The following is a 16,174-nucleotide window of genomic DNA, read 5'->3' on the forward strand; positions in this document are numbered from 1 at the left end:
AGGCAAGCTGGTGGCTGTGCTGATAAGGACCAGAGGGGACGAACAGCATTCCCAGCGAGCAGAACCCCCCTGTTCCACGTCCCCACCCGCCCCATCTTCCCCAAAATGTTGGCAGCGAGGAGAAGCAGCTCCCGCCATGGCCGTGAGCGGAGCCAGCGCTGCTGCCCCGAGCGGGGCCAGCCATGTGCAGAGTTCACATTTTTTGGCCCCGGCAGCTCAGACAGAACAGTTTCCCATTGACAGCACCCGGCCAGCGCTCCCAGCAGCGGCAGCAGCTCCTCCGCTGCTTTCAAATGCAAATTCCAGCTCCCCCCATGGAGGAGCCCACAGCCTGTCCTCAGGGCTGGGCTCTGCCCGGGGCGCTCGGGGGGCAGGGGAAGGAGCCGGGGGGATCCCTCCGGGGGCTGTGCGGGGCTCAGAGCGAACCCCGAGCCCTCCAGTGCTCCCAGAGCTGTGGTGATGTCCCCAGCTCCCAAAAATCACATTTCTGCCGGCTGTTTGTTCTGGGGGCCAGCATTTGCAGGGGAGGCTCTGGCCATGTACAACCCCCTCCCCTTCGTGGGCACCCCGAGCCCCCCAGGCTGAGTAAAGAGCTGAGGCGGCTGCACCCCGAGCTGGTTTTGATGTGTGCCCCCAAAAGCTGCCCTCAGAGGCTGAGCCCTGGCACATCCCAGGGCTGCAGCACTGCAGGGCACAGGGCAGAGCCCTTAACGAGCTGCCCGGGCCCAGCAATTAGGAACAGGGAACAAAGAGCCATTCTCAGCATCTCCCTGGGCCACAGCCACGGGACAGGCACTGGACACAGCCCTGGCACCCGGGGCTCTCTGGCCCTGCACAGGGGACAAATCCCTGGGGGGAACTGGGGCCACCTGAGCCCGCAGCCCCCATGGGGACCCTGGAGCAGGATGAAGGGAAAAAAGGGATTTTGTGATTTTTGTGGTTTGGAACTTCCCAGCAGGGCCAGATTGGAAGAGAGGCAGAAGGTGGGTGAGGGGTGTGATGGCAGCATTTGAGACTGTGCCATGGGAGGGCATCCCTGGAGGAGGAAAATCCCTTTAATCTCACCCCAAAGAGGCCAAACAAGACTCAGAGCTTGCAGCAGAAGGAACCAAGGAGGAGTTTGGCACATTTTTATGCAAGGAGAGCCTGTAAAGGAAATTTTGACCAAATCAAAGGAAAAGCTGTTTTCCAGCCCCCCAATTAATGCATAACAGGGACCAGAACCCCAGAGAGCCTCCTCTGGCAAGAGTTCTCTCACCCTGCTGCACCAACAGCACCAAACCTCTGACTTGTGCCTTGAAATCCCAACTGCTCACCTAAAAGCTGCCATCTCTAGGCCTGTCCTGAGTCCAGCTCTCTGGTGGGGATGGGCTGCATGTGATTCCAGAGAGGCCAACTTCATTTCTGTCCTCTCTGGCACATCCTGATCACCCACCAAGAGGCTGCACACGAATGCTGAGCACTGACCCTGGCCGGGGGATGCTGAGCTGTGCCCAGCACTGCTCCTGCTCCTCCTGCTATCACAGGTCATCTGCAGGACTTCAGGGGGGTGATTTTGGGTGGTCTTTTCCTCAGACCTTCAGGAAGAGGCTCCCACGGGCAGGGATGGTCTGGGTGCAGGCTCCAGGATCATGTACATGGATTAAATCCCATGGGATTTCACTGTGTCCTGAGTGGAAGGAAGGCAGGAGCCCTCAGTGGGAGGTGGGGTCAGGATGCAGGAGGAGGAAAATGGGAGCCATGAGCTCAGCATGGTGAAGGCAGGAGAAATGGGACCAGCCAGGGGCTGGTTCAGGTTTCAGGTGCACTGTGGGGATCCTCCCATCACTCAGCTTTTCCCTGTGACTGGAGAGAGCCAGTAGCCCTAAATCCAGCAGCTTCCCACCTGCTTCCCAAACCCAGTGGTGCAGCTTGGAAGGGAATCACACCCAGCTGAGCTGGCCAGGCAGGGGAGGACATAGGGCAGAAATGAGCTGTCCATTGTGCCCTAAGATGCTGATTTCCCCCAAGGAACAAACTGCCAGCAGCACCACAAATGCAGAGCTGCTGGCAGCACTGAGGGGCAGCCCCTGCTGTCCCAGAGCAGCTCTGGGCAATAAGGGCTGTCCAAAAACAATTCTGGGCAATAAGGGCTGTCCCAGAGCAGTTTTGGGAGTAAGGGCTGTCCCAGAACAGCTCTGGGCAATAAGGGCTGTCCCAGAACAGTTTTGGGCATTAAGGGCTGTCCCAGAACAGCTCTGGGCAATAAGGGCTGTCCAAAAACAATTCTGGGCAATAAGGGCTGTCCCAGAGCAGTTTTGGGCAGTAAAGGCTGTCCAAAAGCAGCTCTGGGATATAGGGGCTGTTCCAGAACAGTTCTGGGCAATAAAAGCTGCCCCAATCCCTGCAGACCAGGCTGGGGGGTGACTTGCAGCTGCTGGCCCAGGGGTGACCCTGCAGCTGGCTCCTTCCAGATGTTTTCCTTCACCTCAGCAGCACCAGCATCTGGCAGCTTAGATCCATCAGGGCAGAAAAGCAGCTCTCATTTTGTAAGAGGGTCCAAAGAAAGGGGATTTTGCATCCAGCCATTGCTCCTTATGTTCTGTGCCCTCACTCCCTCCCTGTCCCCAGAGCCACTCTGTCCCCCTGGGCTGTGATTTACAGCCCTGCAGGCAGATCCAAAGGGGCCTGGGGGACCAGGTGTGCTCTGGTGGCCCTGCAGGGAGGGACAAGGCAGGATCTGAGCACAGATCCCTCAGCTGCTGCTGAATCCCTGGGGCAGAGTTCTGGCTTGCTCAGTGCCCAGCACCTGCAGCCCTGGAGCCCTGCTTGGTGTGGCATGAGGGAGAAGGGAGAGGTGTCCTGGCTCCCACCTGAGCTGTGGTGGAGCAGAGAACAGTTCTGGGGTTTGTTTTCCTGCAGGAGACACCTGGAGTGGGAGGGGAGCCATGGCAGAGGTGGGCAGCACTGCAGGGAAGGATGTCCAAGCTGCAAATGAGGCACCTCCAATATTCCTGATGGGATCAGGAGTGCATGGAGCAGCAGGAATGAGGGAAACCTTCACTCTTCAGCCAGGAAAACCCCAAGCTTGGATTTGAGGAGGATGTGGGTAAGTGTGGATAAAGCAAACACCTCAAGGCAGTTGGGGTCAGCCCTGCCCTGAGCTCAGTTCTAGGCCAGGCTTTGGGGCAGTCTGTTTGCTCAGCCCTTGCAATCAAAGCTCCTTCCCAATTTGGGCTTCCCAGGGTCCTTCTGAGCCCTGAGGAGCAGCACTGCCAGAACTGGAGGATTTTGCAAGGCAGCAAATCTTTGGTTGGATGCCAGGAGGCAGAGAAGAGAAAAAACCAGGAGATATGTCGCAAAACCTATAAACCTTGAACAAAAAAGTTTTTAAGTGAATATTAAACAAACAAGAAGTGCCACAGCTTGTGGTGGCTGCTCAGGACCTGTTTTGGTGCAGAACCCTTGGAATGGAGAGGTGAGGAAGGGCTGGGGGCAGGAGGGAGGCACAAAGCAGTCCTGAAATAGTGAAAGGAGCAACAAAACCCCTGAATCTGAAGTCAAGGAAAGGACAAGAGGCAGAGCTGACACTCAGTGGGGCTTGCAGGTGCCTGAAGGAGCTCATCTTGTGGAGTTTGGCAGGAGGGAGCTGGTAGAGAAGAGGGCTGGGAAGGATCTGGGGGTGTGTGATGCTTCTGAGCAGCCAGAAATAGGTGGAAGGTGTGAAAGCAGCAGCTTCTCGAGGTGTTGATTTGTGGAGCTCTGCCACAGCGTGGTGGAAACCAGCGTGGGATGGTTCAGAGAGCAACAGGACAAACCTGCAGAGGGCAGAGAGGCCACAGCAGCCACCTCATGGCTGGGGGCAACCTCTGGTTCAGGTGGCCCCAAACTCCTGCTGTCCTACCAGTGTGGGCCACGGGGGGAGCAGAGCCTACAGGGCTTCTCAGAGCCTTCAGGGGCTGGAGTTTTGTTGTCTCAGGAGAAATCCAGCCAGGAAAAGCTGTGCAGGTGGCTCTTTGTGGTGCAGGGAAAAACCTGCCTGGGAGAGCTGGGCCAGATCTGCTGATTTACCTCCCACAAAATGGAGCTGCACCACAAGGACTCGCTGCTCTAATTTACAAAATGCATCTGCCACCACTTCTCCATTTGCTGGCAGCCCAAATGCCTGAGAGCACCACCAGCATGACAAATGTCACTGCTCCCTGGGAAGGTGACCATTGCTCCAGAGCTGCTGTCCAAAGGTTCATTAAATAGATTAAAACCAGCTGGATCCTGAGTGCTCCCCTCGCTCCAAATAAAGCAGAGGGCAGGACTTCAGTGAGAGCAAATCCTCAGGGTGGCACTGGGGGCTGGTGGGCATGGGGGAAGCAATGCCACTGCCTGCCCCTTCCTTGAGAGCCCTGCATCCCAAAGGAGCCTGCCTTTACAAATGGTCTGGGGCCACAGAAACACCACTCTGGTACAGAGAGGCTCTGGGGAGGGGTGAGGGCACAGTCATGCACATGGAAAGCTGTTGCAAAGAATGTCAGGAGCAATGGCTGGATGCAAAGTTTCTTTTTTTTTGGACCCTCTTATAAAATGAGAGCTGCTTTTCTGCCCTGATGGATCTAAGCTGCCAGATGCTGGTGCTGCTGAGGTGAAGGAAAACATCTGGATAACATCCCAGCCCCTCTGCAGGGTCAGCAAAGCATCAGGTGGGAAAATTCCCCAGAGACTGAAAACCCCAGGGTGTGGGATGGAGGTTTTGTCCCCCATTCCCAGGATATCAGCCCAGGGAGGCTGGAAACCAGGGCTGGGACTTGCTGTGAAATGAGTGGAGAGGTCTCAGCCCCTGGGGGCACAGAGGGATTTTGCTGCTGGCCGGGAACAGATTTGGGTGGAGCTGGGGAAGGGCCAGACCCTGCTGCCAAAGGGGGGAGAGAGCCAGGTCCAGCTGGGCCAGGGCACAGCTCCATGGCTCCTGAGCTGTGACCTGTGTCCCACCAGGGTCCCACAGCCATGACTCGTGTCCCACCCATGTCCCACAGTCCTGATCCGTGTCCTACCCATGTCCTACAGCCCTGACTCGTGTCCCACCTGTGTCCCACAGTCCTGACCCATGTCCCACATCCATGAGCCGTGTCCCACCCATGTCCCATCCATGTCCCACTCATGTCCTACAACCCTGGCCCGTGTCCCACAGCCCTGACCTTTGTCCCACAGCCCTGACCCATGTCCCACCCATGTCCCACCCGTGTCCCACCAGGCAGAGCTGTCCCTGCCTCCCCCCTGCCTCCCTCCACAGCTCCTCCTGTGCCAGCTCCCCCATGGCAGCTCCAGGAGGCTCCACTTCACAGCAAAGTGCAACACAACCTTAAATCATAGCTAAAAATATTCCTCGGGAGCTTGATTAGTAAATGCCACCGTTGCTGGTTTGGTTTGGGGATTTTCCCCCCTCCTTCTACTGTAAAATGTTTCAACCCCAGGAGCAGCACTTGCTGGAGCTGTCTCTAAGCCCCAGCACTCCCCAGGGCTCTGCAGCACCAGCCCTGCTCAGGAGGAGGCCATAAAGCAGCTGCTGTTACCCCAGGGTCAGTGCAGAAACCTTGTCCTGCTGTGAGTCTGGTTTAAAACAAACAGGCTTCCAGAGGGGTTTTAGCTAAATGATGTTTCTTTTAGGGTAGGTGACAGCAAATGCTGTAAATCACAGAATCACAGGAGGGTTTGGGTTGGAAGGGACCTTTCAGATGATCTCATTCAACCCCTGCCATGGCAGGGACACCTTCCACCATCCCAGGCTGCTCCAGCCCCAGTGTCCAGCCTGGCCTTGGGCCCTGCCAGGGATCCAGGGGCAGCCCCAGCTGCTCTGGGCACCTGTGCCAGGGCCTCAGCCCCCTCAGAGCCAAGAATTTCTTCCTAACTTTTAATCTAAATCTCTCCTCTTTTGGTTCAAAGCCGTTCTCCATTGACCTGTCACTATTTACCCCTGACAAAAGCCTTTCCCTCCTTTTGATAAACCCCCTTGGGCTGCTGGAAGGGATCCTGAGGTCTCTCCAGAGCCTTCTCTTCTCCAGGCTGAACAATCCCATCTCTGGCAGGTGGATTTTCAGGCAGTAGCTTTCCTTGGGGTTCAGTTAACGTGGAGTTTGGGTTCTGTTGTTTGATTTCTCAGAAATGGGGAGCCCTCAGTGTCCCCTGGCACTGCTCATGGAGCTGAGGCCACTTCTCCAGGTCCTTCCCATTCACCCTTGGCTCTATCTCTGCTGTGGGTACAGATCAGAGTATCCCTATCCATGCAAAATCCATGCAAAAAAACCCATCCATCCCAATACCCTAACGCTGAAAGGGAAAAGGAGGGGGAAAGCTGTGGATGAATCTGTGCAGGACCCTCCTCCATCACCCCCGGGCTGCTCGTGCCCGGTTCCCGTGCGGGGAATGCCCGGGAGCAGCGGCGCTGCCTTGATCGTCAGAGGAGGCGTCAGGGGCTGGGCTGTGGGAACACAGCAGCGATCTCAGCTCTGCTTTGGCTGCAAAAGATCCCTGCTGGCCCAGGAATCATGTGTTGTTTTTAATGACTCCATCACCAAAGGAAAATCTTCAATGACAGCTTTTTTTCCCTTTTGTGCCCAGCTCATTACCAGAAGGATCTCCCTCGCTGGCCGCCGGGCTGTGCGGGCAGGAGGCTGCTGAACAAACCAGCCTTTTTCTCCCCAGCATAGAAGGCGCTTTGATAAACCGGGGAAATCCGCGGCCAGCAGCGAGGGGCTCTCTGCAAAGCCGCTGCTGCCTTTGGGAACAGCCGCAGGCAGGGCTGGTATCTCCAGCCTTGGAGCAGAGCGCTCCCAGGCAGCCCCAGGCTGCTCCCTGCGGGGCTGGGCTCTGCCTGCCGCTCCCCATCTGGGCTTCCCCACCAGGGCTGCACCCTACAAACCTCGGGGTGGATGTGGGGAAGAGGGGGCAGATGCCAGCCTGGAGCTGGCTGCAGCCCCGCTGCTCAGAGACGTGTGAAATGCCGCGGGGTGCAGCTCAGAGGGTGGCTTTTGGATGAGCAGCTCTGCAAAAAAAAAAACCAAAAAAAAAGAAAAAGAAAAAAAGAAAAAGCGTTCTTGCTTTTCTTTTTTTATTTCTTAACACTTCTGGCTCGAGGGCTGTTGTTCGTAACTTGTCAAGATCTTGGCATCGGCGGCTGATTTGTCATCTGCCATAAAATGGAGGATGAGCATCTTTGGTTCAGAACTGGGCCAAGGGAGATGACAGCTCAAAGCAAAATATGCTCCAGCTCCAGTTTCCTCCGTGGGCTCCGGCTCCCGGGGAGAGGAGCGGGCATTTGGGGTCTGAGTGCATCACAGCGCTCTGGGTAAGAGCCCCGCTCCTGCTCCGCGTCTGCGACAGCACAGCCCGGTGCACATTAACCCTCTGCCTGCCAGAGCAGGCTGTGCTGGACCGATGCTGCCATGGCCCTGCCCTCCTCACCGAGCTGTCACCCTGAGAGCTACCGACATACTCAAACACCACTCAAATACCACCATTTTTAAAAGAAAACGACACCAGCAATCTCTTTAAACCCCAGGCAATGAGCTGCAGGTGCACATTAACCCTCTGCCTGCCTGAGCAGGCTGTGCTGGACCGATGCTGCCGTGGCCCTGCCCTCCTCACCGAGCTGTCACCCTGGCAGCTACCGACATACTCAAATACCACCAAAACACCATTTTTAAAAAGAAAATGACACCAGCAATCTCTTTAAACCCCAGGCAACGAGCTGCAGCGTGAGGGGTGTGCCTTGGCACGCTGAAGTTTGGAAGATGAATTATTAATCCTGCCATTCCCGAGCTGCCCGCACATCCCGGCGCTGCTCTCCCCTCCTCCGGCAGCGTGTCCGGCCACACGGAGCAGCCACCAGCTCCCTCAAAAAGCATCTCAGGCCGCAGGTAACCCATGGCGCTGACACCACCACGAGGCAGCAAGAACTCGAGTTTGAAGCGAGAAAATTAAAGCTCCCTGCAAGTAGCTGAATCACTGAGCGCGGAGGCCCAGGCTCGGCCGCTTTGAGGGGCTCTGAGCCCACCTGCAGCTCTGCCCACGGGGGTGCCCCGGGCTGGGGGGGTCACCAGGGGGGCTCTGAACCCAGCGGGGCTCCAAATTGCCGGGGAGGGCACCAGGATGGGGAGGGAGGGGGGGCCATGCATGACAGGTGACACCGGGCTGTGCCCTGCTCAGCGCTGTCCCCTCTGTACCCCCAGCCTCACATCGGCCTGCAGAGCCCCCCCGGGACCCCCCCGGTTCCCCAGCCAGGGGCTGATGAGCCCTGCCCTGCGCTGGTTGTGGGAGCACAGGCAACCGTGGGCCCAGCAGCGTATCCCCCGCAGTGATGTGAAGATGAAGGATCCTCCCTCCCCAGGATGGCGAGGATGGCAGGTAAAGCCCCCCCGCCCCCAGCCCGCCCCCGTGCGAGGCGCAGAGCAGCCGGGTCCCCCTCCCTCTCCGTGCAGGAATGCGAAGTGACAGCGCACACCCCCCCTCCCCAGCGCTGAGAGGGTGCGGAGAGGCCCGGAGCACCGCGCTGCCGATGTGCCAAGCGCTGCCGGGATCCCTCCCCCCGCCATGGAAACGTGCGGAGCAGCCTGAGCCCCCCACCTCCCCTCCAGGCAAAGGTGCAAAACGTGGAGGATGCCCCCTCCAGGCCGTGAATAAGTGCAAAGTGGAGGGACCCCCCACGCGAGGATGAGAGGCAGCTTGGACAGCCCCTTCCCAAAGCAAGGATGCGAAGGGATGGAGGACAGCCCCCCGCCCCCGTGCACGGATGCAAAGCTGGGGGGGATGCAGCAAAACGGGGATGCAGAGCGGCCCTCCCCGCCCCCCCCCCCCCCGCAAGGATGCGAAGGGACGGAAGAACCCCCCTGAAAGGATGCGAAGGGATGTGGAGGATCCCCCCACAAGGATGTAAAGGGATGGAGAACCCCACCCCCGCAAAGATCCCCCCCCTCACCGGAAAGATGTAAAGCAGCAGAGCATCACCCACCCCCCGCGCCAGGATGCAGAGCGGTGGGAGATCCCCTCCACGCAACGACGCCCCCCCAAAAGGATGAAAAGGTGCTGGAGACCCCCATCAAAAGGCCTCAAAAATGCCGTGCCCCGCCAAGGGATGTGCCCCCCTGCGCGCTCACACCTGCGGGCACAGGGACCCCCCGCTCTCCCTGCGCCGCGTCATCCCCGCATCCCCCGCGCTCACCTCCGCCGGGCTGGCTCCGGGGCCGGGTGTGTCTCGGCAGGGCCGTGCGGGGCCGTGCGGGGCCGTGCGGGGCTGCGGCCGCCGCCGCCGCTGCCCGCGCCCCGCGCCCCGCTCCGCCGGCGCTGCCCGCGCTGCCCGCGCCGCTCCGCAGTGCGCGCACGGCGCATGTGCCCGCCCGCCCCCGCCCCGCTCCGCCCCGCGCCCCAGCCCGGCACCCCGAGACACAGCGGCACCCCGAGCCATCCCTGAGCCATCCCTGAGCCATCCCCGAGCCATCCCCGAGCCATACCCGGGCCATCCCCTAGCTATCCCCGAGCCATCCCCGAGTCAACCCGGCACCCCGAGACACAGCGGCACCCCGAGCTATCCCTGAGCCATCCCTGAGCCATCCCCGAGCCATCCCCGGGCCAACCCGGCACCCCGAGCCATTCCCGAGCCATCCCCGAGACACACTGGCACCCCGAGCCATCCCCGGGCCAGCCCGGCACCCACGAGCCAACCCGGCACCCCGAGACACAGCGGCACCCCCGAGCCACCCCCGGGCCAACCCGGCACCCCCGAGCCAGCCCGGCACCCCCGAGCCAGCCCGGCACACCCGAGCCAGCCCGTGGCAGCCCCAGCACCCCGAGCCCACCCCAACACCCCGGAGCCCACCCGGCACCCCCGAGCCACTCCCGAGCCATACCGGGCCAGCTCGGAGCCGCCTCGGCACCCCGAGCCCACCCGGTACCCCGGAGCCAACCCAGCACCCCGGAGCCCCAGCCCCGGCACCCCCGAGCCACCCCGAACCAGCCCGGCACCCCGAGCCAGCCCCGGCACCCGGAGCCACAGCCCCGGCAGCCCCGAGCCCCGCCGGAGCCGCCCTTACAACTTCGCCTCGGGGTTCGCAGAAATCCTTCATTCCCCGCCGCTTCCCAGCCCTCGCCGTGAGCCGCGGCTCTGGAGCATCCCCTGGAAGTGCCTCCGCTGGCCGGGAGGGGAAGCGATGCTCCGGTGAGAGGGAGCGGTGTGGGCAGCGTCTGCTCCAGGTGTGGCGTTGCCACCATCTTCTCCCCGCTTCCCCTGTGCCCTGTGGGTCCTGGTGTCTCCCCATGGGTCAGATCCAGGCCAAGGTGTTGCTCTGGGGTGTTGATGAAGCCCCAAGGAAAGCATGGTCCTCCCCAGCTTGTCACTGTCACCAGCTGCTGGTGGATTTGGGGTCCCCTCCTTGGTCATGTCACAGAGACACCCCAAAGACTGGAGCCCTGTGCTCTGGGGCAGGCTGGGAGAGCTGGGGGTGTTCACCTGGAGAAGGGAAGGATCCAGGGAGACCCAAGAGTGAGTCCCTTCCAGTGTCTAAAGGGGCTCCAAGAAAGATGGTGACAAAGATTTTAGGAGGACCTGTTGTTATGGGACAGTAAGTGATGGTTTTAAAATAGAAGAGGGTCAATTTAAACCAGATATGAAGAAGAAATTCTTTACAGTGAGGGTGGGCAGGCCCTGGCACAGGGTGCCCAGAGCAGCTGGGGCTGCCCCTGGATCCCTGGCAGTGTCCAAGGCCAGGCTGGATGGGGCTTGGAGCGGGCTGGGATGCTGGGAGGTGTCCCTGCCATGGCAGGGGGTTGGACTAGAAGACCTTCAAAGCTGCCCTCCAGCCTAAACCCTGCCATGGTTCTGTGCCCCAGTGCCAGCACTGGACCATGTTGAGTGCAAACATCTGCAGGAGCCTCATCTGCTTGGGGGTCCAACAAAATCCCAGCCTGGGAGTCCTGGAATCCCAGAATGGTCTGGGTTGGAAGTGACCTTAAAGTCCATCCAATCCCAGCACCCCTGCCAGGGCAGGGACACCTGAGACACCCCGAGGGTGTGACAAGTGACCCCACCTCGGGGCCCTGCCCTTCTCAGCCCACTCCAGCCCCACCAAACCCATCCCAGGCTGTGCCCACACCCCAGCCCCAGTGACCAGCAGGGATTTTGCTGGCTGGAAAAGGAGAGAGGTGAATTACTCCTTCAGGGGATGAGACTGCAGGAAAACCACACAGCTCTGCCCATGGCAGCTGCATGCCTGTGCCAAGGATGCCAGCAGAGCCAGGGCAGCACCCAGTGACCCCACAGCCCTTCCTCAAATCCCTGGCCATGCCCCCATGCACCTGCCCAGCCAGGCACCCACAAAATTGAACCCCAGATCCTGGGGGCAGTTCTGGGCCCCTCAAGAGAGAAGTTGAGGGGCTGGAGCATGTCCAGAGAAGGGAATGGAGCTGGGAAGGGGCTGGAGCACACCAGGAGCAACTGAGACACCTGGGACAGGGGCTCAGCCTGGAGAAAAGGGGGATCAAGGGGGACCTTGTGGCTCTGCACAACTCCTGAGGGGACAGCCGGAGGGATTTGGGATCTTATCCCAGGGAACAGGGACAGGAGGAGAAGGAACAGCCTCAGCCTGGGCCAGGGGAGGTTTAAATTGGATGTTAGGGAAAATTTCTTCATGGAAAAGGCTGCCCAGCCCTGGCACAGCTGCCCAGGGCAGTGATGGAGTCACCATCCCTGGGGGGATTTAAAGGATGTGTAGATGTGGCACCTGGGGACGCGGGTTAATGTTGGGTTTGGCAGTGCTGTGGGGATGGTTGGACTCGATGGAGGCTTTTCCACCCTGAGCAATTCCACGATGCCGTGATTCCAGAGCTGCTGTGAGTGCAGCCGCTCCTAGAGGGCAGAGCGAGCCAGCAGGGACAGGCGGCTGGAGCTGTGCGGGAGCTGCCGTGCGGGAAACGCCGTGCGGGAAACGCCGTGCGGGAAACGCGCTGCCTTCCCTCGCACTGAGGCTGTGGGGGAAGAAAGAACTTCAGCAGCACGAGGGATAATCTGTGACACGGTTTGAGGTTTGGAGGGAGATGACTCACGCTTTGATTTCTTTACGCAGCGCTCCAGGGCGGGATTAAGCCGAGTTTGTCAGGAGGGCGCCGGAGGAGGCAGCGGGGGGAGCTCCTCATCCCCAGCGCATCAGGATGTTCGTCAGGAACAGAAAACCGGCATGGATGAGGGGCGAGGGCACCCCAAAAGGGACGGCTGCCCTCACTAGGCTGGACCTTGGGCACAAGGCTGTGTCCCAGCCCGGAGCCGGGCTCTCCTGCAGGCAGCGGTGTAAGGGCACCCCCGCCGTGCCCAGCGGTGTAAGGGCAGCCCTGCCGTGCCCAGAGAAACCCGGGGAGCTCTGCCGTGCCCCGAGGAACCCGGGCAGCCCTGCCGTGCCCAGAGGAGCCCGGGCAGCCCTGCCGTGCCCGGAGGAGCTCGGGCAGCCCTGCCGTGCCCAGCGGTGTAAGGGCAGCCCTGCCGTGCCCCGAGGAGCTCGGGCAGCTCTGCATCCCACGCCAGCCCCGGCTGCTGCACCCTCCCTCCCGTCCTCACTCCTGCCGGTGTCCCCAGGGACCTTCCTGAGCAGTGACACTCAGGCTGGACACTTCAGATTCATCCTTGCCTTGGCCAAGCTGTCCTGTCCCTGTGCTGGTGCCACCAGAGGTGTTCTCGTCTCAAGAAATGAAGCAAAAGTTTTCTGTGAGCCAGAGCCAGAAGTGAGTGCAGCCGGTCAGGGCGAGGATGATGATGCTGCTGCCAGGACAGCACAGCCTGCGACAGCACAGGGAGGGATTTGGGGACTCAGTTTGGACGGGGGGGATGAGCAGCCCCTCTGCCGTGCCCAGGACAGAGCTGCCCCCTCCCGTCCTGCCCGCAGCCCACGGTGGCTCCCAGCCCTCGCTCGGAGCAGCTCCGGAGCTCTGGGTGCTGCCAGGAGAGCTCAGCCCATCTCCAACCCTCGAGGTGCCAGGAGCAAACCCAAAGGGGGGCACAGCTGCCCAGGCCTCAGCCCCTGGAGCCCCCAGAGCAGCTCCTGCACTGCTGGTGCTGTCAGGCACACACACAGCTGGGCCTGGGGGGCACAGGCAGCGTGCCCAGGGTGCCCCATTGGCTTGGGAGGGTGAGGGCAGGGGGAGGGAACGGTGCAGGCAGCAGCACCCACAGAGCTGAGCACCTGCAGCACCCCCAGCCCGGGGCCAGCCTCAGCCCTTCCCAGCTCTGTGCACAGCACATGTGGGGTTTCACCTGAGTGTTTTTCTGGGTGTCACAGCAGCAGTGTCCTCTGCTTGAGCTCAGGGGCACAGACCAGCTGCACCAAGGCTCCCCTGCTCCCTGAGCCGCTCCCCTGGAGGTGTCTGGGCTGGCTCTGTCCCTTTGAGTGGGACAGGAGCCTGCAGAACTCCTGGCCATGCGGCTCCCAGAGATGTTCCAGGCTTGCCTTGAGCCACCTTTGTGCCATGATCACCCTCCAAAGTGAGGAGCTGATGGGGAATTCACCCTTTCCTGAGGGAATTCATTCCATCACTGGATAAACGATGCAAATATCACTTAATAACAGCAAATTAATGAACCATAGGAAAAACTTATCCTGGGGGCACATCCACAAATTTTTTTGCCAGTGACTCCCTGAACTCCTCAGAGTTTTGAGCAGCTTGGGGTCAGCGGTGGCTCCCATATCAGTGACAGGCACAGTGGGGCCAGAGGAGCACCAGCCCCAAACCCCAGCACCCTCCATCCTCACCCCAGCCAGCTCAAGCCAAGGCTGTGCAGCTGGAGCGGGACGCCAGGAGGCTGCTGTGAAAAATGCGTATTTTATGATTGGCTTTTCACAAATATTCAAATGAATATTTATATGTGTTGTGTTAGAAAGTAATGCTGTATTAATTCTCTTAAGTACTGTGTTAAGTATAGTTTTAGGTTATAAAAAATGTTAAAATAGAAACTATGCTATGTATGATACTTTTTTAAAGAAAGAACTCGCAGCGAGATAGCAGCCACAGGACACCTGAATCTTTCAGAGAAAAGGAATTTATTGCTCCATTATCAGAAGAAACGAACTTCTTCCCGCCTCGAAGGCGCTGTCAGGATTCAGAGGAAGAAGGTGACGATGACCAGACAGAATCCTGTATTTGAATGGAATTTATGCATCATGTATGAAGTGTATGAATATGCAACAGGCTGTTGTTTTTAAGGGTTAATCCTTTGTTAACGTGGGTCTTTTTTCGGGCTCGTGCTGCCCAGAAAAAGGTACCCGGACATCCGTAACTCTTTGTCTCTATTGTCTCACATTGTCTTAATTCAAATTGTCCAAATTATTATCACTCTAATTGTATTACTATTTTTATAACCATTTTAGTACTATTGAACTTTTCAAATTTGAAAAACAAGTGATTGGCGTTTTTCACAGCTGCCAAAGCCCTTTGTTTTGGGTCGTGGACCCCCAGCCGGCCCGGGAGGAGGTGCTGGGTGCCGTGGCACACGCTGCCTCCCGCCGGGCTGCTGCGAGGGCTGAGGTAATCCTGGGTAATTCCTGACTTCCATGGAAATGCCTCGGGGCCGAGATGATTATCGCTGTAATTAGCCTCTCTGATTTTTCTTGGTGTTCTATAAAATATTAATTTACAGCTGGATCCTTGCCTCCTTTGTGTGCCGGCTGGAGCTCTTGCCATCAGCAGAGCAGCTCTGGCACCTCGCGCCCAGGTCCCGTGGGGTTATGTGGGGCAGTGGTTGGGGCTGGTGGGGCTGGGCAGGAACTTCCACTTCCCCACAGGAACGTGCCCCTGGAGCTCCTATTTCAAAGGAAATATGGAAAACCGGTGAGGCACGCTCAGAAAATGCCCTCCCCAGCTCTGCAGCTGGATGGCTGAAGGTGAGCAGGCAGCTGAGTGGCTGCAGAAGCCCTTTAATGAAACATAGATCCACCCTGGTCCTCTGTTTGGGCCAGAAACTGTGGTTTTGCTCAGCTGCAAAATGGAAAATCAGGTAGGGCAGCAATGTCTGAGCAGCACCATGTTCCCCACCCAGCCTGGAGCCATGGAGTGGATGAGGTGCTGTGATTTCCACTGCCAAAAATGAAGCCAAATGTGGGGGTTGGTGGCACGTGGCTCCCTGAAAACCCACTGCTCACACCAGCACTTCCAAGCTGCCTCATTTTCCAGCCAAACTAAGTAGAATCTACTTGAATCTCACCAAAAAGGTGGGAAATGCCACCTGTGATATTTTTGATCCCAGACTTTGGGAAGGTCAGGCAGAGGAAGGATGTTACAGTGTGCTGGTCTCTGCCTTCTCCCTGGGACAAGCCTTGGGCTCCAGACTCTGCATTCCAGTATCCCTGCCAGGGAGGGAGTTCTGCCACATCCCTAGGGCTGCCCCTGAGCTCCTTTTTCCTCTGGGACAGTGTCTCTGCCAGGCCAGATGCAGCAGCTGTCTCAACTACAGCTCCACTCTAAAGAAAGGAGCATTGCTAATGACAGGAAGGGGCTGTGCCCAGCATGTGAATGTCTCTGCAGAGAGCTGCTCACCACTAGAGATGTTTTCCCAAAGCTTTTGGCCCTGCAGCAGATGCTGTCAGTGAGGTTTTGTCCTCAGGACAACCCTACATGTTCCTGGTGCTTTGAGAGGCTGCCTAGAACAGAGTTGAAGGAAAAAAGCAGGGATTTATTAAAAGGCCTTCACAGGATTCACCTTGGGCAGCACAAGAGCCCAGCCAGGGCTACACCCAAGCTGGATGAGGCTCACGAGTTCTCACACTTTTATCAGTTTTGGTCCTTTTCCATTTTGGGGTTAATTGTCCAATTCCAGCTCCAGGTGATGCAGTCCCATCCTCCCAGTCTGCTCTCCTCAATTCTCTGTTGTTTGCACTTTCTGGGCCTGAAGCTGCAGTGGTGTCCTTGGTTCTGGGGCTGGAAAAGGATTGTTCTGTGTGACTGAGCTGTGAGGAGAGCTGCTGACACTTTATATGGAGTTCAGAGTTATATCCTAATGCAGTACAGAGTCTGGAAAACATGAAAGCTGGAACTTAAGGCATCATCCCCACGTCACTAAAACCAAGCCAGGTTACAAAACCACTGGAGATTTGTGTTCTCTGAGGCCACGGGGTCCCACAGCACTTCCCAAGCTGTTTGCACAGATATTTCCATTCCTCCTCCCCTTCTGCAC

General features: G+C 58.6%; 2 protein-coding genes across 3 annotated transcripts in view; one reads left to right on the forward strand and one right to left on the reverse strand.

Moving 5' to 3' along the window:
* LOC129125922 (actin-binding protein WASF3-like) overlaps window positions 1–9,339 on the reverse strand; it is a 28,444-nt gene extending 19,105 nt beyond the window's left edge. For both annotated transcript variants that reach the window (XM_077185976.1, XM_054641633.2), the window contains exon 1: window positions 9,188–9,339. The gene's annotated coding sequence lies outside the window, so the exon portion shown is untranslated. The remainder of the gene's footprint in view (window positions 1–9,187) is intronic.
* On the forward strand, window positions 7,765–14,631 carry LOC143695206 (uncharacterized). Its single transcript, XM_077185977.1, has 3 exons — window positions 7,765–7,886; window positions 8,199–8,373; window positions 12,084–14,631. Exon 3 carries the CDS (start codon window positions 12,169–12,171, stop codon window positions 13,138–13,140), a length of 972 nt encoding a protein of 323 aa, XP_077042092.1. The 5' UTR covers window positions 7,765–7,886; window positions 8,199–8,373; window positions 12,084–12,168; the 3' UTR covers window positions 13,141–14,631.
* The last annotated feature ends 1,543 nt before the right edge of the window (window positions 14,632–16,174 follow it).

This window comes from Agelaius phoeniceus, chromosome 14 (assembly GCF_051311805.1).
Source record: "Agelaius phoeniceus isolate bAgePho1 chromosome 14, bAgePho1.hap1, whole genome shotgun sequence".
NCBI classification, from domain to species: domain Eukaryota; kingdom Metazoa; phylum Chordata; class Aves; order Passeriformes; family Icteridae; genus Agelaius; species Agelaius phoeniceus.

Bases quoted from the DNA above. Each gene is read 5' to 3' on its own strand.
- LOC143695206 (XM_077185977.1), top strand. From the start codon at position 12,169: ATGTTCGTCAGGAACAGAAAACCGGCATGGATGAGGGGCGAGGGCACC.